Consider the following 25,330-nt stretch of genomic DNA (forward strand, 5'->3'; position numbering starts at 1 on the left):
CGAAAGCTTAAAATCTAGATTGGCCCATCACCAGTTCAGATAATCGTCACTGGTGTTGGCCGTGGAATCGAACCCGGCTCGCCAGGTTCATAGCGCAGCGCGCTAACCGGTACACTACCGCTCCCAACACATGTGTGTACACGTGTCCGCAACACGGATAGCTTGCATCGTGTAACTTGTCGAGGTGGTAAAGGTGTAGATCCCCCTTGGGGGAGCGGATGAGGGGGGGTGCGGAAGCAGTGACTTCAAAGTCCTCTTTCTCATCAAGCATGCTTTAGACTGGCGTCAGACAGCCCGGGGACGCACGGGCCTGGGCGTGTACATGCACGCACACACGGACACACACGCACACACGGACACACACGCACGCACACACGGACACACACGCACGTCTGTTCCTCTAACATGCCTCTTTCTTTCACATTAATTTACGGGGCAGCAGGGAGGGAGCGGGAGGAGATGGTTGCCAACATAAATTAGCTCTCAATCTCATTGCGCAGTGACGCACGGTGGGGGGGGGGGGCGGCAGGCAGCCAAGCGTCGTTATCGTTGCCCGCTCGGCTGCAATTTACTAAATTGGCGAGCAGAGTGGGCAAGAGGGGGAGTGGGGGACAGGTAGGGGAGGGGAGGGGAGGGGTTGTGAGGGGGAGTACGTGTGACTTTCCTTGCGCCTGTGCCACTAATTAATTGGCACGGGGAAACGGGAGCCAGCGGAGGGGGTGATGTTCACTGGCGGGCTGACCGAGTGGGTGGTGGGCGAGCGCGCCAGTGAGTGAGTGGGTGAGTAAATGGGTGGGTGAGTGAGTGGGTGAGCATATGGATTGGTGAGAGATCAGCCAAGTAATTGAGTGGTCGAGCGGACGAGAAAGTGAGTGAGAATGTGGGTGAATGCGTGGGTGAATAAGTGGTTCAGTGATAGACAGTGGGGGCGAGAGTAGGATAGTGCACGAGAGAGGAGTGAGTGTAAGAGTGTGGAGCGAGCGAGTGGGCAAGTGAACAAGTGTAAGAGTAAGGGAGGTGGATGCTTTCGGTGAGCAAGCGGGTGGGGCGAGTGAGCAGGGGAGTGGGAAAGGGTTGCGGTGCGTAGAGCAGAGAAAGTTTGGGGAATCAAGAGGGCAGAAAAGGCATCAAAGTAGCGCAAGGGGCAAATGGCAATGAGCAGTAGGCAGCGCAACAGTGGGCAGCGCGGCAGTGGGCAGCGCAACAGTGGGCAGCGCGGCAGTGGGCAGCGCAACAGTGGGCAGCGCAACAGTGGGCAGCGCAACAGTGGACAGCGCAACAGTGGGCAGCGCAACAGTGGGCAGCGCGGCAGTGGGCAGCGCGGCAGTGGGCAGCGCAACAGTGGGCAGCGCGGCAGTGGGCAGCGCAACAGTGGGCAGCGCGGCAGTGGGCAGCGCAACAGTGGGCAGCGCAACAGTGGGCAGCCCGGCAGTGGGCAGCGCAACAGTGGGCAGCGCGGCAGTGGGCAGCGGAACAGTGGGCAGCGCGGCAGTGGGCAGGCCGGGCCGTCCGTACCGTCCTGGTTGCCCCAGTCCCAGTCGGGTCCCCGCACGACCTTCGCCCCCTGGAAGAGGCCCCGCAGCTGCACCCGCTCCAGCCCGGCACGGGAGCTCACGGGGACCCTGCATTACACCGCACCGCGTCATACCACGGTGTACTCTACAGCACCACGTTTATCCACAGTGTTCTCTACAGCACGAAGTGATACCACAGTGTACTCTACAGCACCGCACCACATTATACCATACCACAATCCACTGTAACACACCGCACTACACTACACCTGTTGTAACAGTGGCCCACACTACACCACACCCCTTGAAACACACCGCACCACACGACACCTGCTGTCACACACCGCACCACACTACACCACACACCATGTAACACAGTGCCCCACGAACGCGGGGCGCCCCGGGTCCCCGAATCATCGCTGAGCATGGCCAATGGCGCAGCCGCCGACGCCACACAAACTCTGCATTCACAGTGCTCACACCGACGGCGCACTCCCGCGACTTCCTGCCAAGGGCAAATCGAACATTCATCTTCATCCGCTTCCCTCCCCAATTACATTTCTATTGTTCCGCTCGCGTTCATTGTTGTCATCTAAAGGAGGACATTTTCATTCAGAACCTGTGCGGTGACATCGCCCCCCCCCTGACCCCGCCGTCCTCCACCCCCTGAAGAAGACGACCTCCGGAAGTGGATATCACAGAACTCATTTCGGAAGTCCCTGTCATTGGCCTCTTCATCCACACGGAGGGAGAAGGGGGTGGAACACGCTGCAAGGCGCTGCTCGCCGTATGACAACTGCAGTGGAAGCTGACCGGAATTTAGAAGCCAGCCGGCTTTGGCTATGTTGACGATGTTGCAACATGGACGTGACCGTCCTATCGCTAAACCCGAGAAGTCGGTTTTAATTACAGTTCTTGTTCGGTTGGTTGGGCGGCTGAATCCCAGATTGCAACCCAGGATAGGAGCCACGGTGGCGAGATGTTAACTACCTTGCCTGGTCTGCAGGAGCTCATGGGTTCGGTACCGACCCTGACGCCAGTATTGTTGGCGTTTACGTGTATCTCTCTCCCCGTGGATTTTTCTCCGGGTCCTCCGGTTTGTCCCTTCACATTTCGAAGCATGCATTTAGAGTATTGGGCTGCTATAAATGTCTGCGTGATGATAAGCCACTTTGTTGAGCTATCATTGGTGGCCAGGTCGCTTCTGAAAAAGAGCGACACAGCTCAGTGTGGGCCTGACCTGGTAAAGTAAAATAAAAAAAATCTTCACGGCACCGGCTCGGCAACGTCTCCACGTAAATGAAGCGTACCAGCCAAGTTGGCATGTGCCCTCATGCTAGCAATGAAACGGGGGGTGGGAAGGGGTGGGCGGCAGGCGGGGGGGCTACCTACTCTGTCTCCACTTGGTGTCCCTCCCAGCCCCCCCCCCCAATAACCGGGCCACGGCCCCCCTCCGGACGGTATTCCCCCCCCACCCCACGTCTCCCACCTCCGCCCCCTCGCCCGTCATTCCGCTGACGAGGCGCGAGCGATGGAGACGGGGGGGGGGAATGTGCGCATCTCCTTCTCCGTAAAGCGAATTGAAACGTGATTGATGGGCACACGGGCACGGCCCATGTCCACCCCCTCGCTGCCTTCTTATCCGCCCTCTCCTCCTCCTCTTCCGCCCCCTCCTCCTCCTCCTGCTCGTCGTCTGTCTCTGGCACTGACGGTGATGCCCGTGTGCGCCCCCTCCCCCTCGCGGGGGGTGTGTGATGGAGTGAGTCTGAACTTGCAGGCGTGTGCGCCGAGCGTCTGAATTTATCGGGATGATGGAGCAGTTGCCAGGCCCCCCCCCCCAACCCCTCTCCCCCACAGATGGGGACAACAGGGATGAGTGGCGGCAGGAAAGACAAAGGGGGATGAACGGACGGGCATGACGATGTGGACGTGGAAGCACGCTCACTCGGGATAAACGGACGCAGAATTACTCATGCACACAAATACTCTCACAAATTTAGCTGCAGACACACACTCAAACACACGCTTGGATACCCAGAAATGCTCACACAAACTCAGATGGGCTAACACAAAGATCCCCCGTATAGCCTTTAACAGACTGCTGGGGCAAGTGCTTTTAGCGAGCACCTTTGAAGGCTGGTATGGTTCACGAGGGGGTGGGTGGCCAGCACCACGCCCGGCCGCCTTTGTGTCCCTAGTGATGATGTTTACAGATCGCACCAGGTCCTTATTTCAGGCTGAGTCGACCTAGCGGAGGCCCAGAATTGGTTCAGATAATGGTCACCGATGTTAGCCGTGAGCAGGAATCAAACTCAGGTGGCCGGGCTCGTAGCGCAGTGCGCTAACTGTGATGCTACAACTCCCCACACAGGCTAACATACGTACAAAGATCCCCATGTTGGTCGTGAATGGGAATCGACCCCAGGTCACCGGGTACTCACTCACATATGTACCCACTCAAACAGACCTATTCCAATACACACAACTCACACTCACAGACTCACACATGCAAAGCCATCTACTAAAGAAAAGGCTTTCCCCATCTAGCAAATGCACACACACAATGTTCTAACAAAAAAGGTCTCTGTCACACTCACACACACCGATCTCTGTGCAATCCACCAACCCCCCCCACCCCACGGCATCCCAAGTTCCACACCGCAGGGGCGCAATTCATGAACACCGGGGCGTCACCAAGACCGGCAGGGTGAGCATCACCAGGGTCTCACCGCGTCCGAACGCTCCGCAGACACCACGTCGGCAGTGACGGCCGTTTCGTCAAATCAATTACGGGCGGGGAAATCGCGCCGCACCAAGGCGTGGCGTGATTTAAAATTGTCGGCATTCGAAAACCGCTTTCGCGTACGGGGGAGGCGAGTGACACGGGCGCTGGAGCAGAGACACAAACGAAATTCCACTGCTGGATGATGTCCTCCCTCCACAAGCCGTGTTGGGTCATTGGGGTCGCTGTAACGACTCACTTCACCACCCCGGGCCACACGGGTTGGTCCAGGATCAGGTAATCACCGATGGGGCGCCATGGTGGCGAGATGTTAACTACCTCGCCTGGTACACAGGAGGTCGTTGGGTTCGATCCCGACGTTGACGCCTGCTGTATATTTGGAGTTTGCGGTGTTTCTCTCCCCGTGGTAGCGTGGATTTTTCTCCGGGTCAACGTCACGCGTTTTTAGAGTATTAGGCTGCTATAAATGTCCATGTGATGATGTCAGCCACTTCGTTGGGCTACCTGTGGCCAAGTCGCTGAAAGAGAAGCTAATAGCTCAGTGGGGCTTTACCTGGCAAAAAATTATTTTTCTTCGTAATTTACTTTCCTTACTTAAACTTTGCACTCCTATCGTATATAGCTCAGTGGGACTGAGTTGGTAAAATGAACATAGTTAAAAAATAGGATTTAGATGCGTGCCGTGGCCACGAACCAACCTGCATAGACCACGGGGGCCATTTGACCATACTTCACCGTGCCGGCTCAGTGCGGGTTGGTGAAGCGGAGGGAGCGGGGGATGGGGGGGAAGCCCGACGATCGAGTCGCATATCGATATTGCTCGCGACCGGTGCGGTGGCGGCCGTGGCTGGGAATGGAACTCGGGTCAACGGTCTCGGAGCGCGACGCGCTGACCACCGCGCCACAAGACGTCCCTGACCACGACACCTGGGTAAGAGTGATACCAAATAGAAATGGGTTCTAACACGTCGAGGGATGGCCACACTGTGCTTTCACCTGAGTGCCAGTGTCTGACCGGGTCAGGTTTGATCCCCCCTCCTCTCATTCCCCCCCCCCCCTTCAACCCTAACTGAACAAACAAAGAAAAATTACCGAGTCTGGCCCAACGAGAAAAACAAAAGAAGGCGAGTGGCCGCTTTGGCCGCGATTTGCCATCGATCTGAGTCCTGCCAAGCCAGTGGGTGATGTTTGAGTGAATGACCGCCGTGGTGTGCGTGAGTGTGTGCGTGAGTGTGTGCGGATGAGTGCGTGCGGGTTAGTGCGTGCGGGTGAGTAGGTGCGGGTGAGTATGTGCCGGTGAACGCGTGTGGGCGAGTAGGTGTGCGTGAGTGTGTGCGGATGAGTGCGTGCAGGTGAACGCGTGTGGATGAGTGAGTGCGGGTGAGTGCGGGCAGGTGAATGCATGCGGGTGAGTAGGTGGGGGTGAGTAGGTGCGGGTGAGTAGGTGCGGGCGAGTGCGTGCGGGCGAGTACGTGCGGGCAAGGGAGTGCTGGTGAGTATATGTTGTGCAGCGGTAACGTAGCGGTTATCCGCGCTGCGCTGCGAACCCGGCCACCTGAGTTCGATTCCCGCCTATGGCTATCAACACCGTTGACGATTATCTGAACTGGTGCTGGGCTTCCCCTAGGTCGACTCAGAGCTCAACTGAGTACCTGGAGTGGTGTGTTAACATTGCCACTGGGGAGACAAAGGTGGCCAAGCGTGGTGCTGGCCACCCACCCCTCATGTCGGCCTTCATAGATGCTCGCTAACAACACTTGCCCCAAGTCTGTTCAAGGCTACACATTGGGAACTTTGTTGTTAGTGTGAGTAAACGAGTGAGCACGAGAGCGAGTGTGTCAATGAGTGAGAGAGGCCAATGAGGGAGCGAGCGAGGATGCGATGGGAGCGGGTGCCACCCACCGCTGGGGTGACTCACAAAGAACCCCCTGGCCCACTCAGCCACCCACTCACTCAGGCGCCCACTCACTCAGCCGCCCACCCACTCAGCCGCCCACTCAGCCACTCACTCACTCAGCCACCCAGTCTGCTTCATCCCTCGCACCGCTCAACTTCGGAAATTCCCTCCCGTCATCTCTTTTCTCTCCCAAGATCTTACAATAACAACATCACTCAACTCAAAAAACATCGCACGCTCTCACCGTCATCTACCTACGGATGTTGAACTTCCTTCGCGCCGTACGTACACAGCCAACCGTGCTAATCGGAGGTGCGGTACAATGGTGCTGGTCGTTGCTGGCCATTCATCACTAACTTTGCGATGCACGCATCGAACATGCACCACAAACATATATTATCAGAGCATGTTTGTTTGCATGTTCACCACAAGGACGTGTGGTTAATGCAGACTTGATGCCTTGCAAAATGTACCTATTTGGTATTTGAACATCTTAACACCTGTTTTATTATTGACTGTTTTATTGCCAGAAAGCGTAAAATAGAATTGAAAATATTGTGGTTTTAATCTTCAACACACCGGTTTGCTGAAGTAGTAACTAATTGGCACGTGTACAAACAGGCTACGTTGGGTGGTGGCAGATTGAAGACACATTTATATTTACGTGACCTAACCCAAATAAATATCTACTGTCGAAATTGGTCGCGAAAGCGTGCTGCGCATTAAACTGAGGTGCCACACGCTGGCTCGCCAGAAGACAGTGCTGCATAATAATGTAGACCAACAACATCTGCCCCTTCTGTATAGGGAATGTAAACACTCATTCATTGGCTGAAAACATTAATATTTTAGAGGACCGCAGAGCTTTGGCAACTGTTGACAGCACCGGCTCACCACCGCTCGTCTGTGGTTCCTCCCAGCTCCCCGTGAGTCGTTCTCTCTCTACGGGAGCGAGCGAGCGAGCACAGTTTGGCTGTGCTTTGCAAGACGACGTTGTTATCATTATTACATTTGGGCCTAACCCAAAAATATATTTACAAATCATAATCACTGGCTTGCGAAAAACCCTACGTGTTAAGTAATCCCTTCCTCTTCCTCCGACAATCCTCGTCCTCCTCCTCCGACAATCTTTGGAGTTTCAAGGACAGGAGCTGCCATGGGAGAGCACGCTGGCTAAGGGGGGGGGGGGGGGGGTCACCGAAGCACCCCGCCGGAGCCGTTACGTCCATCCCAAATGCATCACCACGAACAACAACTATGATCCATCACAAACCCCATTACAGCACGCGCACCCCTCTCTCGCCACAATCCCCCGGCCACACAAATTAATGTTCCCGGCGTGTGCCGGCCGAGATTTGCCGGGATGATCGATGGTGAATGAAGAGGAATAAGCTTTGATCCGTCAGACTTCCGTTGCTGCCACTGCTGATGCTGCCGGTGATGGTGATACCCTCCGAGTTTTTTTGTTTTTTTAAAGATGCCCTCCGAATTGGGTGCACCGGTGGCGAGACGTTAACTACCTCACCTGGTGTGCAGGAGGTCGGGGGTTTGATCCCGATCCTAACGCCTGATATGGAGTTTGCGGTTTCTCTCTCCCTCCCCGTGGTCACGTGGATGTTTCACCGGGTCCTCCGGCTTTTCCCTCCACATTTAGAATCGTTTAGAGTATTTGTCTGCAATACATTTCCACGTGATAAGCCACTTTGTTGTACTATCATGTGGCAAGGTCGCTTCTGAAAAAGAGCTACACAGCTCAGTGGGCCTTACTGGGTAAAATAGAAATAGTTGTTTTTTTTAATCACGGTTTTCCAAGTCATTAATTTAAAGGCCCAAAACGTCCTGTGGCCAGCAAACAAAAAGCACTATTGGAGGAGTGATGCATTGCGTGCATTCAGATGCGCTTTCTGCAGCCGTCTGGAATGCTCTTCCTTCCGATATTATTTATTTAGAATTGCTTTTGTGTTTAGTGTGTTGTCCTTCCCCCTCCGTACCTCCGATTAGCACGGTTGGCTACGTACGGTGCGAAAGACGTTCAACATACTTACGTACACAACAGAAAAGAGGTGATACGGTTTGTAATACGTGGGTTTCAATGCTCCCCCCCTCCCCTGGGGGACTGCGACCCACGGGTTGAGAACCACCGCTCTATGCCGAAGTGTCTCTAGGACGTCAGCTCGTACGCTGTGCCATGCACTCTGTGCTGTGAATGCCGTGGCAGGGAAAGTTTTTGTTTAATCTGCATGAGGCAGCGCGAGCGTCACTTTGCGGCGATGCACAACGTGAACACAAAACACGCTCATACACAATACCAACACAAATGCCTTCCGAACACAAAACTTGCTCATATACAGCACGAACACAAATGCCTTACTAAAAGTGTGTTGACTAGAGACGTGGACTCTCTGTGGACTGTGGCCTCAAAAGTCACCTGATGGGCGTGGGGACCCAGTTGCCTTGATTGGGGGGGTTGCCGGGGTACAAAGAGGCTTTGAATGGTCATGTTGCTTTCTCTCGGGAGAGAGTCATTCCTTCCTGAGGGATGGTGGCCGCAGCAGTGTACGGACGGATTAGCAGCTGCACTCGACCTGCAACGCTGAACGCCACCAGTTCGACCCCATGCACCTGGTGTGGTGCAGCAGTTGAAACAACGGGAGCCGAGTTTCTTTAATCACACCCCACCCACCCCCCCTGCCACCGCCCTCGCCAACCGCCTGTGTCCACCCAGCAGTGTGAATGGGTACAACCGCAGTGAGTCGATTGGCAGGTCGCGTGCGGTGGGGAAAGGTGTGGGTACTTTCGCCGCTTCAAAAAACATCTGGCCAATGCAAAAGAGTAGGCCAAAGTCTTGACGGGACTCTCTTTCGAGCGCCCTCTCTCACGGAGGGTGCTTCCGCCAGCAGGACTGTGAGCAAGCAAATCCTGCGCTGCGCCTTTAGCTATAATGTTACAGGGTTAGGCTGAGCTATAAATGGATCGCTTCGTATATATAATTTTTTGTGTGCGTGTCTGTGAGATGGGAAAAAAGCGAAATGCAATTACGCGGGATGAATTGCCCCTGCGTGTGCGCGAGCGTGCGTGTGTGCGCGTGGGTGTGTGCGTGTGTGTGACCCCTGCGCACTCACAAAGACACAGAGACGGTCTCAGGTCGCCAAATCCCAAGGGTGGGGTACAGCGGGGAGCTATCCACGGGGAGGAGCGGTGGGGGGGGGGAGGCCACCGAGAGAGTGGGGCAGTGAGCGTGGAGACAAAGGTAGAGGGGGAAGCCAGAAATCCTACCGACCCCACATGACCTACCGCACAGGAAACCACATGGCAACGCACAGCCACCGAGGAGCAGAATCTAGGTTAGGATCCGGGGTCAGGGTGAGAGTCAGGGTAAGGGAAATGATTTAGACTCAGCGTTAGAATTAAGACTATGGGTTAGAATCAAGATTAGGGTCAGGGCTATGGTTCTGACAAGGGTTACAGTCAGTTGGCTTCAGTATGAAGAATACGGACACCGCACCTCCTGTATAGGGTGTGGCGATACAGACAGCTACGTAGCCTCATGCAACTGTCGTGTTAAGCAATGGTCGCAGGGGCCTGGGTTCAATTTCGGACTCGGGCGCATCCCTGCGTGGAGTGCGCACGTTCTCCTAGCCCGGTGCTGTACCGGCGTCCTCCGGTTTCTCCGGTTTCCTCCCATAGCAAAATAATAATAATTAAATAATCATTCTACGTAACTGGTGTCGGCCAAAACAATCCCAATGCTGAATAGAAAAAAAATCACCTGCAAATCACTCAATTTGGACTTCACACATCAGCAGCGTCATTGACGCCCAGTGGAAGCAGTGCGGGGCAGTTACAGAAATTACGGTTGGGCAACCAGGGGGGCAGAGGGGTGGGCGGAGGGGCGGGGGGTTACTCACGGGCGGGAGAGCGCCGTCTCGTGCCTCTCGAAGGCGTGGCCCAGATCGTGCTTGTTGCCCATGTAGCACTGCGTGCACAGGTCGAAGTCGTAGCACACGCTGCAGCGCCAGCGCATGCCCACGATGCCGTGCTTCTTGCACGAGTCGCAGATGATGTTGGGGTGACGCACGCCTGCACGCGCGGGCAGCGGGAGGGGGCACGTGCAAGGAGTCGAGCACGGAGACGCGTTGAGCTCCACGCGTGGCGGGGTACGAGGATGAGCGCGTTTGCGAGTCACCCCCTGCGGTGGGAGTATTCAGCTCAGTTGCCACATGCGAGCGAAGATGCGAGCGAGCACGTAAGCAGTAGCACACAGGCATTCGTGGAAACATGCAAGTGGACATGCGGAGACACACGGAGACACACGGAGACACAGGTGAACGGTGATGATAAGGCAGACACACACCCCGCACTTTGATGATGATAATAAAAATGCAAACACCCCGCCCCCATCATTGTCCATGGCCTATGCACTGCTGGCTGAAGGCCCTCCATCTCCGTGGCGGGTGTGCCATCTTGAGTGTATTCCTTCTTTTAGCCGCTACTCCGGCATTCATCTCTACCACAGGTCATCATCCCTCCTGGTGACGTGTCTTGCCCAAACCCCATGTAAATACAGGAGAACCCCTCTTGACGACCACCCCTGTTAACGACGAATCGCCTAACGAGGGACCTCCAGGGAGCCAAATGTGTAGTGCATAGTGTAGTGTATAATAGTCTATAGTAGTGTAGTGGATAGTAGTGTAGTGTGTCGCATGCAATACCTTGGAGTCTACAAACTGAGTTGTACCTGCGGTAGCAGTTACTTTGGGGAAACGAAACGACATGTCTCGGACCGTGTTCGCGAACACAAGGCAGATCTGAAACACGGCAGAACCAATACCTCTGCCGTAGCTGACCATTGTTATAACGCTATGGGCTCGCATGATATTGTTTTTTTCTGAGACCAAGGTACTCTGCAAACCTTTGGGCAACTTTCAAAAGTTTGTTCATGAAGCCATCCAGATATATAAACATAACTTCAACCGAGAAAATTGAGCAATCATTGAAAGGATGTTATTAACCAGGTAAAGCCTTAACTGGTTGTGGTTGTTTCCACCCTACGTGCCGTTTACTAGTACATTTTTCCTATTTACTCCCCCCCCCGTATCCCACACTCAGCTTCCCACTTCTAGCCCCGCCCACTTCCCCCCCCCCCAGCCTCACTTCCTCTCCCCCGAACGCTCACCCCCCCTTCCCCACCCCCCTCTCTCTCCCCCCTTACCGCCCCCCTTTCTTACCTATATAACCTCTTGCCACGGCAGCTCTCTCGCCTACTTCAGCATTTTCTTGCTGTGGTTGTTCCACCTGGTGAAGATTGCTTGTGTTGCGATCCAAACGTCGTGATTTGTTTTATTTCTACCTACGTGACTTTACCGAAAGAACCAGAGTGTGTAGTGTATAGTAGTGTAGTGCCTCCATAGAGCCCAATGTGTTCCCTTACCAACCATTCCCCTGTTAATGACGGGCTGTTGTAGGTACAGTAAATATGAATTAATGCCTTGATTATCCACGTTATTTTTAATATTATGTATTTATAATGGTGTTAGTATCTTTACGTATTATATCCATTGTTTAAATACTATAAAGTACAATTTTTGGGTGAAAAATAGTAACTTTCGAAGCTATCGGAATGAATTATGTCTTTGACATGTATTTTTGATACTCGTTTAATGACCAAATCACTTAACGACCGGTTTTGCAGAACCAATTACCTTCGTTCTAAAAATATATATATATCCACGTGATAAGCCACTTCGTTAAGCTATCATTTGTGGCCAGGTTACTTCTTAAAAATAACTCTATAGCTCAGTGGGCCTTACCTGGTAAAATAAAAAATAGTTTTTAAGTGATTTGTTTACCTTTCCTATACTTTGCACTCCTATCATGTGTTTGCATTCTTTGTTTCTAAATGTCTGACCAGCCCTTACTGGACATCTGTGACAAAGAGCTTTGTAGCTCATAACATTCCTCCTGCAGTCTAAATAAATATTTACATATTTTTATTCAATGATTATGATGATAGTAACGACGACGCTTATGATGCGCTGAGTAAACCCTCGACCCGAATGATGGGAGGTCGACAACTTTGACCACAGCGCCACTGTGGTCACGAGAGGCAAAGAAAACACGACTGAGGAATGACAAAAACATACAAGACAACAATTTGTCATGCGCTCAGCAGTTTTCGTTCACTCTCAAAGAGTGATTCAGAGGCACGGGAACTAGAACTGCCGCCACCAACAATTTCCCCAAGCTCCGCAGCCCAATCATTGAGACGTTTGTCAAACTCCATTGATGAGCGTTTAGACATAATACACAATGTGACGTAGGCCACCGCGTGAACGAAACGACAGAGAGAATATTCAACTGCTACCTAACAAAGACAAAGACTACGCCCCCCCAAAAAGCCTTAACAGACTATAGGGACAAGTGCTGTTAGCAAGCACCTATGAAGGCCGGCACGGCACACGAGGGGGTTGGTGGCCAGGACCACGCCCGGCCGCCTTCGTCTCCCCAGTGGCGGTTTACTCCACACGGCACCAGGTACTCATTTGAGGCTGAGTCGACATAGGGGAGGCCCAGGACCGCTTCAGATCATCATAACATTCTACTGCAGCCAAATGGACAAACGCAACAACACATTACTACTGTGCACGTACGGCTACGCACGCGTGCGTGTGTAGTGACGTGGGGAGCGGTAGTGTAGCGGTTAGCGCGCTGCGCTAAGAACCAGGCGATTCGAGTTCGATTCCCGCTCACGGCCAACACCAGTGACAATTATCTGAACTGGTCCTGGGCCTCTTTCCCTAGGTCGACTCAGCCTCAAATTATTACCCGGTGTGGTGTATAAAAATCGCCACTGGGGAGATAAAGGCAGACCGGGCGTGGTGCTGGCCACCCACCTCCTCGTGAACCGTGCCGGCCTTCATAGGTGCTCGCTAACAGCACTTGCCCCAACAGTCTGGTAAGGCTATACGGGGGATCGTTGTTTAAAGTGACGTCACCGCAGCGTTGCCACCCTGGTTTATACTCTGTGACCCTCGACACTCCAAGTCACTTATTTTGTCATTCGCCAAGCTCGGGAATTCACGCAGGACAGCACAGGGCATACGGAACACCGCGTGACGAGGCTACGAGAGACGAGGCTACGAGAGACGAGGCTGTGCGCTGGGGATCTTTCGGCACACGATGTCTGATGTTTCGCTCCAGGAGCTTACTCAAGAAACTGAACTCCGGAACAACATTCAGCAAGCGAGCTGCTGCATTCTGATGCAGCAGCATAGGATGACTGAGAGAACGAGGCCGTCTGAGGCAGAGCGTGCTGCAGTCGTCCAGTCTGGATGAATTTATGGATTGATGAATCTCGCAAGGTCCTTGCGGACTGGCCTTGGCTCAGGAAATGATTAAGTTTCCTGCGTGACGCGGGTCGTGCCGCACGTCCTTCGGCACGATGTCAGACGTTTCGCAAAACGCAGTGGGAGATTCCTCTTCAGAAACTGATCCGAGATTTGACGAGATCAGAAACAGTTCCAGAAGAAGCTCCCAGGGCGTGTAGGTATGTATAATGTTGAACTTCTTTCGCAGCATACGTAGCTGACCGTGGTCATCGGAGGTGCGGGGGAAGGACGTGGAGTGAAACGTCGGACACTGTGCCGAAGCACATGTGGTACAACATGAGAAAGCTACGCAGTAGTACAACACATTATTCTACTGCCACCTAACAGTCAACGCAATCAAACGACATGCAGAGCGCAGGAATGGACATCGGAGACACACGCCAAACACGCGGTGCTGGTGCTGGCATTGTATATCATGGCCGCAAATTGAACCCCGACAGCTGGGATTGTGGCACAGAAATTCACACGCACACATCCACATATTGTTCATGCCCATCCGTACACTCGGCGTGTAGATGTTCGCTCCCTGCACAACGTCAATGCGTTTGAAACCGGTGCTCATGAAACTGGAACCGAAAGTCGGGGAGTTAATTTCTACACGTACAACCCGATTGTCAATCCACTGCTACATGGAGAGGGGGGGGGGTCTCCCCATGTGTGGATAATGGGGGTTATTTGATACTTCACCACACTCGTCACTGCAGGGTGGTGAAGGGGGGCGGCATAGGAGAGGGAGTAAAGAAGTACAAAACAGCGGATGTTGCTGCACTGCCCTCTGCTGCCCACGACATGGCCCGGCAAGCCACGTAGCTTGCTTTGCGTGGTGGGCACCCACGTACAGCAACTATCCACACTCGACGCGGCTCATCTCCCGAGATCCGACGAGGTCGAGCGCCTTGCCAGTGAATTGGGTCACCAAGGAAGTGCTTAATTTGTAAGGACTAAAATGACTCGGGAACTCCCCGAGCAAAGGTCGCCTGGTACCCCGTTGTTCCTGTGTGGGAATGCAGGACCCTCTGAATCGGCATCAGTAATGAGACACAGTCTCAAAAGAACTGGGGGGTTCCAGAGTTGAAAGTCTTGGAAGAGTCAAGACTCCGTAACTCACTACTGGATGAGACGTCTCTTAATGATTTAGGATTGTTAGCATGCACAGCTTTCATTCACTCTGAGACAGAGGATGATTCAGCAGTGTGGGGAAACAACAGACAAGCAGACATAACTGGTGCCAGATATTTAATTGAGGTCTGTGGTCCTATACTGGAATGTTTTGGCCAATTACATTCAGAAGTGTTTATTACATGTGGGAGAAAACCGGAATACCCAGGGAAAAGCTGTGCGTGCAAGGAGAGTAACACTCTATCCCCATATAGATGGAATGCAGATGGAAATGAATCCTCTTACTGGAATGCCATCATACCCTGGCATGACAGAAGATGTCGACTCCACGAATGTGTACGATCTACCAACCCAGGCCACATGAAGCATTGTCATCAGCGCCTGTCTTGCTTCAATGCGAAGCATCACGTGCTTCGTGGTTAACCACATTTCTGATTAAGGTCGTGTGCTTTGGGAATCAAAGGTGTGTTGCGAGTATTAAACAACTTGTGTAAAATGGTGTCTGGCCCATGAGGGTGAAGGTTGAATGTAAAAACAATAGTAATAAAAATACACACATCAAACACACACACACTACACACGTATACAAACACAAAGACCCCTCTTGTAGTCTCAACAGACTATTGGGGCAAGTGCTGTTAGCGAGTAGCACCGATGAAGGCCGGCACGGCACACGAGGGGATAGATGGCCAGCACAACGCCAGGTGTCCTTTGTCTCCCCCAGTGGCGATGTTTACACACCGCTACACTACCGCTCCCCATACACACTCACCTACACATTCACACAGACATGTTACACAAACGCATAATCGTGAGTCATATAAAAACTAAAGTTTCTCACGGTAGGTTCTCCTAACCCCTAAACCTAAACACACGCACACCTACGCACACTTGTGTGTGTCTCTCTCTGCATGTTTGTCTGCCTATGCTGTTCCCGTTGTCTCTGTTTTATCATTCATTCTTATCTGATGATGGTGCTTGTGTTGCAACCGAAACGTCATACTCTATTATTATTTGATTTTATTTTCTACGTGACTTTACCGAAAGAACCAAAGAGTAATTCCTGCAGTCACGAAAGCTTCGAATCTAGTTTGAAGGTCCTTAATGATTGTGAGCAGAGAGTCAGGGACTCCGAAAGCATGAAGATCAACCTAGAGCCCAGGTCTACTGATGGTATCACAGGCCTTCACCAGGTCTTGTTGGAATTTCCTACACCTCTGGTGCAGCAGCCGGACAGAAAATATGGCATCTGTGCAGGACCGCCCATTCCTGAAACCATATTGGGGCTCCGCAAGCCTTTCCTCAGCGTGCCTGGCAAGGTGATGTTGAATACGTTGCCAGGACCTTTCCCGGCACATTGAGAAGGGAGATGTCCCTATAATTGTCACAGCCTGTACGGTCCCCCTTCTTAAATAGGCAGACCACTTGGGCACCACACGCACACAACAACAACAACCACCATTCGCCACTAAGTGGCGGACCCAGGTGCCATGGGTCAACTGAGATGAGTGGCTGATGCACCACCTGTGCCCCCTACTGTGCAAACTTGCTGTGCTTTAGCCACCTGACGCTCCGCTCGTTGTTGTGAGCGTCGCTCCTCTGCCCTCCGTTGTTGTTGGAGGGCGACTGCCTCCAACTGCCCAGTAGCGTCCTTCACGAGCCTCCTCCACAGAGGCCGATCTTGACAGCGCTGGTACCAGTCATCGGCAAGTCCACTCAGCTCCACATCCTCCTGTACCACATCACTCAATCTCTTCTCAAGCCCGTGCCACGCCCGTTTAGCCCCCTAAATCCGGCCGAACAAAAGCTACATGGCCCAGCCAACGCAGCCTTGCCTGCCGGAGAAGCTCACCGATGAGACTTTGTCCAGATCTTTCAAGGATTTGGGAGCTCCTCACACAATCCAGCCTGGTTAAACCCAGGATGGATCGTACACAGGCCAGCCTAAATGTTTCTAACCGGCAAAGATGTTCCATTAGGGGGGTTCACATTTCGCAAGCGTAGAGAAGGGAGGGAATGACCATAGCCGAGAAGACCTGAAGCTTCGTATGGAGCGACAGACCAGGTAGCTTCCACACAGCGTTACGCAATCGATGAAAAGATAATACCGCTCGACTGATTCGTAGCGAGACTTCTGCTGTTAAACCAGAGCCGGTCATAAGCACACTGCCCAGATATGGGAAACTCTCCACTCTCTCCACAACTGCCCCATCACCAATTGGGAGTTGTGGAGGAGGAGTGTCCGATGGTACAAAATACCCTGGCAGGTGCCTAGTTTTGGTGGGGCTGATGGTAAGGCCCCACCTCTAAGCTCCAGGTTTAGCAGCAGCGCCTCCAACTCTTCCTCTGAGTGAGCAGCGATTACCAGATCACCGGCATACGTAACATGGTTGAGCAATAAGGAGCCATCCCTTGACCGCACCCGGGCATCGATCAGCCTCCCATTATATCTGTACCAGATGGAAATTCCTCCAGTACAGCTATTGAAGGCCTTACAAACTACGTGGTCAAAATAAATGTTAAATGTGGGAGCCAGAGGACATCCCTGTCGCACCCCAAGGTGTACAGCGAATGGCTCCGACTCCCGGCCACGTAGTTTTACCCGGGCCCGCTCACCATCATGAAGGTCCTTAATGATCGTGAGCAGAGGGTCAGGGACTCCGAAAGCACGAAGAACAACCCAGAGCTCAGGCCTACTGATGGTATCACAGGCCTTCACCAGGTCAATAAAGCAGAGATGTAGGTCTTGTAGGAATTCCTTATACCTCTGCTGTAGCAGACAGACAGAAAATATGGCATCCGTGCAGGACCGCCCTTTCCTGAAACCACATTAAGGCTCCGCAAGCCTCTCCTCAGCGTGCCTAGCAAGGCAATGTTCAATAATCCTTGCCAGGACCTTTCCCAGCACACTGAGGAGTGAGATGCCCCTGTAGTTGTTACAGTCTGTGCGGTACCCCTTCTTAAAAAGGGGGACCACACGCACACACACGTATTCACACATACGTACGCACAAGCACGCACACACGTACGCACACGTACACACACGCACCGATCTGTGCGTTGTCATAGAGCCGCAGGTCGTACGCGCCCTGGTAGCCGGCGCGGTAGTTGGTACGCACGCCGCCGTCCCACTGCACGACGGCGGTCCGGTCGGGCGTGCAGGCGCTGCCCTGGCGGCCGACCTCCACCACGGTGCCCGCGTGGCCCTCACCCTCGTCCTGCGCGGCCCACTTCCAGTCGGGCCCGCGCACCACGCGCATGCCCACCTCCATGGCCGCCGCCACCGCCACCGCTTCGACCGGCGAGGGGGGGTGCCGAGACGGTGCACGTCGTGCGTGGAGGGCACAGGCGGGCAGGGGGATGCTCGCGTCCTAAGGCACAGGTAAAGACGCAGCACAAACGGGAGGGGGGAGGCGTCGGGGTGGTAGGTGATCGGTTGTTGGAATGGTCACACGTTATGAAGGTTAGGTAGGTCAACTGTTAGAGTGTGCAGTTTGGGTCATTTTATGCAATGGCTTCTCTCTTGAACATGGCGTATGGGAAAGTTCGTAATTCTATGGGTCTCTGTACAAGTGTCTGGGTCAGTCTATATGGGTCTTCATAGGAAGTCTGTGTGCGGGTCCATGGGCCTCCATGTGAGTCTCTACGGGTCTCTGTGTGAGTGTATGCGTCTAACTTGGATTCATGTAGAGTCTTAATGTGCCAGCATCTCAAGATGCTGTACAGAAAGTGAGTACACAGGATTTATTTTATTGAGGCAGTTAGTCACAGGCAGAAGAGAAGGGGAAAGGAAGACCTTGATCGTGGACTTGAACCGTAGCAGGGAGTCAACTGCACGGATTGCTGGGGGAAGGAAGTTTCAGACAATGGGGGCAGCAGAGGAGCATGAGCAGCCTCCCACTGAGAAAACATTACCTTGAAGCTAATGGAACAAATTAGAAATTAACTTGAAAGATGTAACGATATTATACAATAACACGATTTGTATAATGCAAAATACCACTAATAGCTGTTGAATTAGAATTATCCAGAAAAGTGTCAGTTAACTACCACGACCCCTACGAGTGTAAAAAAGAAGTTGTCTGTGAATTATAATTAAATTTTGTTAACAAGAGTGGGTGGTGTTTGGGCAGGACGCATCATGGCTATAGACAGGATGATGGCCTGTGGTCTTAATCCAGCAGTGGAGTGATCATGGCTGATGAGGATTACAATTCATTTTCTTCACCTATTATGGATATCAAAAACAACATCATTGAACAGAGTGCTTGAAATACTTGGGTTTACTGACGGATTCAACCTCCAGTGACCCGGTTGCTGCTGCGGGGTCTACTTTCTGCCCCCCCCTTCCCTCACCCCCCCCTACTGCCGAGGCCTACTATATAACCTCGTTCCACGGCAGATCTCTCGCCTACTTCAGCAGTTTTTTCTTGCTGTGGTTGTCCCACCTGATGACGATTGCTTGTGTTGCGATCGAAACGTCGTGATCTATTATTTTTCTATCTACGTGACTTTAACCAAATAACCAAAGAGTAAGAATGCATGTATTAAACTTGATATGGAGCTTTCGTGACTGCAGGAATTACTCTTTGGTTATTTCACGTAGAAAGAAAATAAATTAAATAATAGCATACGACGTTTCATTTGCAACACAAGCAATCATCATCAGGTACAAATGAAAGAGAAAACAAACCTCGTAAACTTAGAAATATAATGCAACACAACACAGAGAGTCGGCTAACATAAGTCAACACCCCACCTGGTTGATTACGTTCTTCCAAAGATTGCTACATTTTAGACAGACAAACACAGACACGGAGACACATACGAAGAAAGAGATAACAGAGACACACAGAGACACACACACACATAGGCACACAGAGAAACATTTCTTAACTTCTAATTTAGCAATCTTTGGAAGAACGTAATCAACCAGGCTATGCGTTGTGTGTTGACCGACTTTCTGTGTTGCATTGCATTACATTTCCAAATTTTGCTAAGTTTGTTTAAGTGTGTTTTCTCTCTCTCTCTGTGTCCTCGTGTTGTAGTATTTCCTGCAGTCACGAAAGCTCCAAATCTCTCATTGACATGCTGATTTCTCTACCCCCCCTCTCTCTGCCCCCCTCTCTATTTCAGGCCTCGACACCTGAGCATTGTTTCTCTGTGTGCCTATGTGTGTGTCCCTCTCTGTGTCTCTGTGTGAGTCTCTCACTGCTTGTGTGTCTGCCTATGTGCCTCCGTGTCTGTGTTTTGTCTCTCTCTCAAATTTAGCAATCTTTGGAAGAACGTAATCAACCAGGTAGGGTGTTGACTGTTATGTTAGCCGACTCTCTGTGTTGTATTGCATTATATTTCTAAGTTTACTAGGTTTGTTTCCTTTCATTTGTACCTGATGATTGATTGTGTTGCAATTGAAACGTCGTATGCTATTATTTAATTTATTTTCTTTCTACGTGACTTTACCGAAAGAACAAAAGAGTAATGCATATATTACCAGAGTATGTTTTTTGTTTGCATTCTGACCACAGGTATTGTGGTTAATGCAGACATGATTCCTTGTAAAAGGTTTCAGTTTGGTGTTTTAACAACTTATCACCTGTTTTGTTGCCAGAAAAAAGGTGAAAACCTATTATCATATATTATTGTGTTTCTCCCTTGTGATGGGCCTTTATAGGATGAACGTTGAGAATTATGAGGGCACGGGGTGACCAATAAGGTCTGACTTGGTCTGTAGTAAGGTGGGCACTAATACAGGGTTGACAGGTAAGAAACACCATTAATAATTAGTATAATTTAATTAACACCACGGTTATTATATAGTAAAATTGAGTTTAAAACACGAATAGGACCACGATGGGCTGCACCTGGACTCGGTTCTTTAAATGAAATCGTGAATTGTCACGCGAGGCGACGAGGCTGTGTAGAAAAGTTAAACTTCGTTAAGCCTTGAAGATTCAAAGACATTAAGCCTCAAATATTCCAAAGAATATAAACAAGACAACACGGCAAGTTCATTGAAAGTGTGTAGTAATATTAATAAAAGTGTATCATAAGAAGTGGCAAAGCCTTTGTCGTTGCAGCACCGACGTTTTGGAACAAGCTTGTTTCCTCCCTTAACATCATAAATCTTCCTTTGAAAATATATTTTGAAGTAGATGACTAGTGCTGGATACAGCCACATTTGCAAGTGTGATTTGTAGATTTGATTCTTAGAAATGTATCGTGCAATTTGTATGAACAATTTGTGTTGTCTTGGTGGTCTGGGACTGTTCTTACTGCTGTTCCACTGCCTTTCCCAAGCTTGGGAATTGATGTACTCACGCAAATTTAACTTTGTATGGTTGAGATGTTAGCTACCTCGCCTGGTGTGCAGGAGGTCGTGGGTTCGACCCCAACCCTGACGCCTGCTGCTGCTGTAAATTTGGAGTTTGCAGTGTCTCCCCGTGGTCGAGTGGATTTTGCTGAGATTATTTTGCTGCAATACATTTCCACATAAGCCACTTTGATGATCTATGTGGCCAGATCGCTTCTGTGGGACTTACCTGGTAAGAAGAGATTTGTTTACCTTTCCTATGCAGTATTTTGCACTATTGTGTTTCTGTAGTTTGTTGTTGTAAACGCCTGACCCGCCACTACTGGACATCTGTGAAAAAGAGCTGTATAGCTCATTGGGTTTCTCCTGCAGTATAAATAGATTCTGAGTGTTGTTTATTTAAATCAAAACAGCAGCACCGCGGCCTAGCAGCACGAGGCCTGCGGCAAGCACGCCCTCGCCTGGAAGCGCTGCCGCCTCCCACACCTATAGCTCCGGCCGCGCTCATTAGGCCCCCCCCCCACTCCCGCCCCTCTCAAACACATCAAAATAAATCACAGTAACACATATAACAGGAACAAAACTGCGCAACTTTGCACTTCTCATTAGCTCCGGGTAACGGTTGTTATATATATACACTTCAGTATATGACTGTACTGTCAATAGACTGGAGCGCTTTCGAGAGGACGACCACATGGGGTGAGCGGGGAGGAGATGGAGTGACATCGCGGGAACCGGGAGGGCTTCAATCCAGCAGTGGAACGACCGTGGCTGTGGCACCGAACCCCAGGAGGAGGAGGAGGCGGCGGTGGCCGTGATGATAAACACGAGAATTGCGCGTCACTCACCACACAAGACGGAACGGCAACCCGGCCTCTGCAGCAGCAGCTGCTACGGCTATCGCTGTTTATTAAACCCTCCTCCTCTCGCGCCCTCTCTCTCTTGGCTGTCGCTGACGAAATTAAGTTGTAGTTTATTAATTTGCAGGAATCCCGAACGCGATTTGCAGATCCGTAAATTAAAACGCGCGAGGCACGCGCGGCCCCAACGGACGCCGCGGCCTCCGTAGCGACGTCACGCGGGAGTGGAGTCACTTCCGGGATGCGCGGTGACGTCACCCGTAGACGCCACGTGCGAATTGGTCCAAGCATAATGATGATCTATCATTCATATTATCGATCGTTATGAAAATGAAGCATATTTGGTATTCACACACTATTCTTGAAGCGCAAGGCTATCATCACGAAAGGAGGCGCTTGCTGTGTGTTCACTGACGCTGTCATCCCTGAAACATTAATTGGCGCTGTGATTTTCTAATTTGACGCCGGCACACAATGGCCTACTCCTCTGTGACGACCTCGCTAGATCTTTAGCATCCACCGTGAAGCACGCGGCGCGTGTGTGCATGGTATGTGGTTTTGTAAGCAAGAACAGTGTTAACTCGGGCGGCCGGTCGGAATCGAGCCGCGCACGTCTGCAACAAGCGGCGAACTTCCCTAACTCGACCGGGCAAAGCCAGCTGACCATAAAAAAAAACATTTGCAAATAATATGGGAGTAACTGACGTAACACCAAGCACTGCAATATAATTGCATTAAAATAACTCCATGTAAAGATGTAACAATAAAAAAAATCAATAAATCACCGTGCTGATCACACTTCAGACCGAATTTGACTCGAGGCCCACGGCTTCATATCAGTCGCAACTGATAACTAACCACGCAATGATTCCCCAATCGAACGGCTCAAGTAAAACAAAAGCCCGTTGCTTCAAATTAAGATTGAATCCCTTTGCATTCAACGATGCCTGTCTTTGGTTTTATAAATGCGGCCCGTCAGAGACAGACCTACTCGACAAATAATAAAAAGCTTATAACCAGTAATGAGTGCGTGCCGCGCAGAGCTTATATAGGAAACCCAACGACCTTTACGCCATGGGGCCTGCTTAAAGTAATATTTTTATATATTATTAATTAAATGGCAAATCAATAAAAAATGTTAAACAATATTAAACAAAACAATTCAGGGTTTTATTATATGAACAAAAAACGTGGACTTGCTTTCATTTTAAATCGTAACGTTTCTAAGCTCGTCTTTCAGCATATGATAATGTAACTCGAAAGCGCAATTCCCATTGGTCGAAACTGTAAAGGGGCGGGGTTTCTCACGTCACGTGCTTGATATTGTAATGAGAGACGAGAGAGATTTAAACTCTCGAGTCGAGAATCGGCGCTGAGTCTTTGGAAGTCTCCGCGTCGTTTGCAATGCAGAGTTACTACAAGTTGGCAATTCACGACGTCTAACCAACAAAAAAACAATCTGGTAATCGGAAATGCTCCCTACGGGGGAACCAATCAACGAGCGTACGTTCAACAATTCGATTCAGAATGATAATCTGTATTTATACTGCAGGAGGAATCCGATGAGCTATAAAGCTCTATTTTCACAGATGTCCGGTAGGGGCACGGGGTAAGAACGTTACAATAACAAACAGTTACAACAAAAAACACGACAGGATTGCAAAGTACAAGAAAGGTAAACAAATCACCAAAAACACATACAAATGATAATAACCATCGGGGCCATCCATAAATGACATCACGCACCTGGGGGGGGGGTCAGACATTTGTGACGATGTGACGAGGGGAGGGGGTTGAGAAACGTGACGTCACATCAAAATGCGCAACTTTAAATAAATATAGACAACACATTCTAGTTCTAGTTAATGAAATATACTTTTTAATAAATGTTTCTCCTACAACATCAGAGTGCAGCGGCACATTGAATACGCACTACAATGACAATAGTTCAAAACGATTTGAAGCATGTTTTATTTTAGGGGGGGGGCAGAGCTTTGTGACGTCATATTTGAGGGGGGGTCTGACTTTTTGTGACGCCGTGTAACGACGGAGGGGGGGGGGTCAAAAAACGTCCAAAATCGCGTGACGTAATTTATGGACGGCCCCATACGTGTGACCAAACAAAAGTGAATAAATAACACAAATGCATAACACATTATAGAGACGTTGATCCAAAAATGAAAAATTATTGCTGAGCAGTTGAGATGGCGCGGTTAGTAATTCGCGTGCCGTGTACTTATGTAATAAAGGACTCTTCCACACTGTCTGTCTCCGTTGTCCTTTATTTGGGTTCTTACAACTTGTCCCACACGGCCCTCGCTCAGAGCCTCCCCGCTTGGCAGCTCGACAGCTGCCGTCGCTCCCGTAGCCTTTCTCCACTCCGATGCAGCTCCGCTGCAGGCTTTCTTGTGCAGTCTTTCAGCTGCCCTCGCGGCAGCTCCACCGCTGCTCTCCGTTCCACCGGTGCCCAGTCACCGCTGGCCGACGGTGCCGAGTCTCACCGCGTGGCGATCTCGCCACTCTCCACCCTCTGCCCTGCGTGGCCTCACCCTGTCTTTATTCCCACACTCTCTTCCTGTCTCTTCCGGTTCTCTCCCTTAAGAGCTTACCCCTCTCTCTCCCACGTAACCTAACCCCTCCCCCCGTGACGTCATATCCGCGAGGCTGTTTACGCCCGCATTACACCACCCTCCCCCGTAGAGAAAATTCCAGCCGTCCTCGGCTGAACAACAACAACAACAAGTAATGCGAGCGAACACAACCATCATACATGCGAGGACAACGAAGCATACAATAAATATAACAATAACAACAAGAACACGAAAAGTATAAATCAACAAAACGTAAGGGACTTAGACCGCGTGCGGGTCGCCGGCCCGTCCCGGACGGGCGGCGGCCCCCCTGCAGACCGGGAACGCGACGGGGTTTTAAGAGCGACAGGATCAAGTCTTCCTGTCGCTATTGGAGGCCCGCCAACGTCCCGGTGCCGTATCCCTGAAGGCCCAGAGTCCGGGGTGTCCCGCAATCATGTCTGCGGCGGGGTCGGAAGGGCGGCAGGGCTCGGTGTCCCCGCAGCCGTGGTGGGCACACCCCGAGCAGAGTCCCCTGTCTCCTGCAGTGTCACGGCCGGCTTGTCTGTAAAAGGCAAGACAGGCGCTCTTGCAGGGTCAATAGGCACAGGCAAGGGTGCGTCGGCAGCAACAGACCCCGGCAAGGCAAAATCAGGAGATGATGCATCCGTTCGAGGGGCCACATATGGTTTCAAGCAAGACGTGTGTAAACGTAACAACGCCGAGATCCAAACCGAACGCGTGCAGACTGTGGGTTGGGAACCTCGATGAGGCGAACAGGCCCTTGCCATGGTTTATGTAATTTAGGAGAAGTCCCTGGCCGCACCTGTGGGCAATGCAGCCAGGCCATGTCCCCCACCTTCCAGGGGCACTCCCCCTTACAGCGTCGAGCGCACCGTTCGTTCCGGGCCTGGGCTTTGGCCGTA

At 51.4% G+C, this 25,330-nt stretch overlaps 1 protein-coding gene across 3 annotated transcripts in view; it reads right to left on the minus strand.

The window, feature by feature from the left end:
• Positions 1-22,029, minus strand: part of MIB2 (MIB E3 ubiquitin protein ligase 2) — a 57,803-nt gene extending 35,774 nt beyond the window's left edge. For 2 of the 3 annotated variants that reach the window (XM_078873396.1, XM_078873395.1), the window contains exons 1-3: positions 17,711-18,032; positions 10,063-10,234; positions 1,516-1,622 (exon numbers count right to left, since the gene is read on the minus strand). In XM_078873396.1, the coding sequence (XP_078729522.1) occupies positions 1,516-1,622; positions 10,063-10,234; positions 17,711-17,933 (502 nt within the window). In that variant the 5' untranslated portion in view covers positions 17,934-18,032. Of the gene's footprint in view, positions 1-1,515; positions 1,623-10,062; positions 10,235-17,710; positions 18,033-21,822 lie in introns of those variants that run through there. The other variant, XM_078873397.1, reaches the window with a different exon arrangement.
• Positions 22,030-25,330: the final 3,301 nt, after the last annotated feature.

This window comes from Lampetra fluviatilis, chromosome 36 (assembly GCF_964198595.1).
Source record: "Lampetra fluviatilis chromosome 36, kcLamFluv1.1, whole genome shotgun sequence".
Classification (NCBI taxonomy): Eukaryota; Metazoa; Chordata; class Hyperoartia; order Petromyzontiformes; family Petromyzontidae; genus Lampetra; species Lampetra fluviatilis.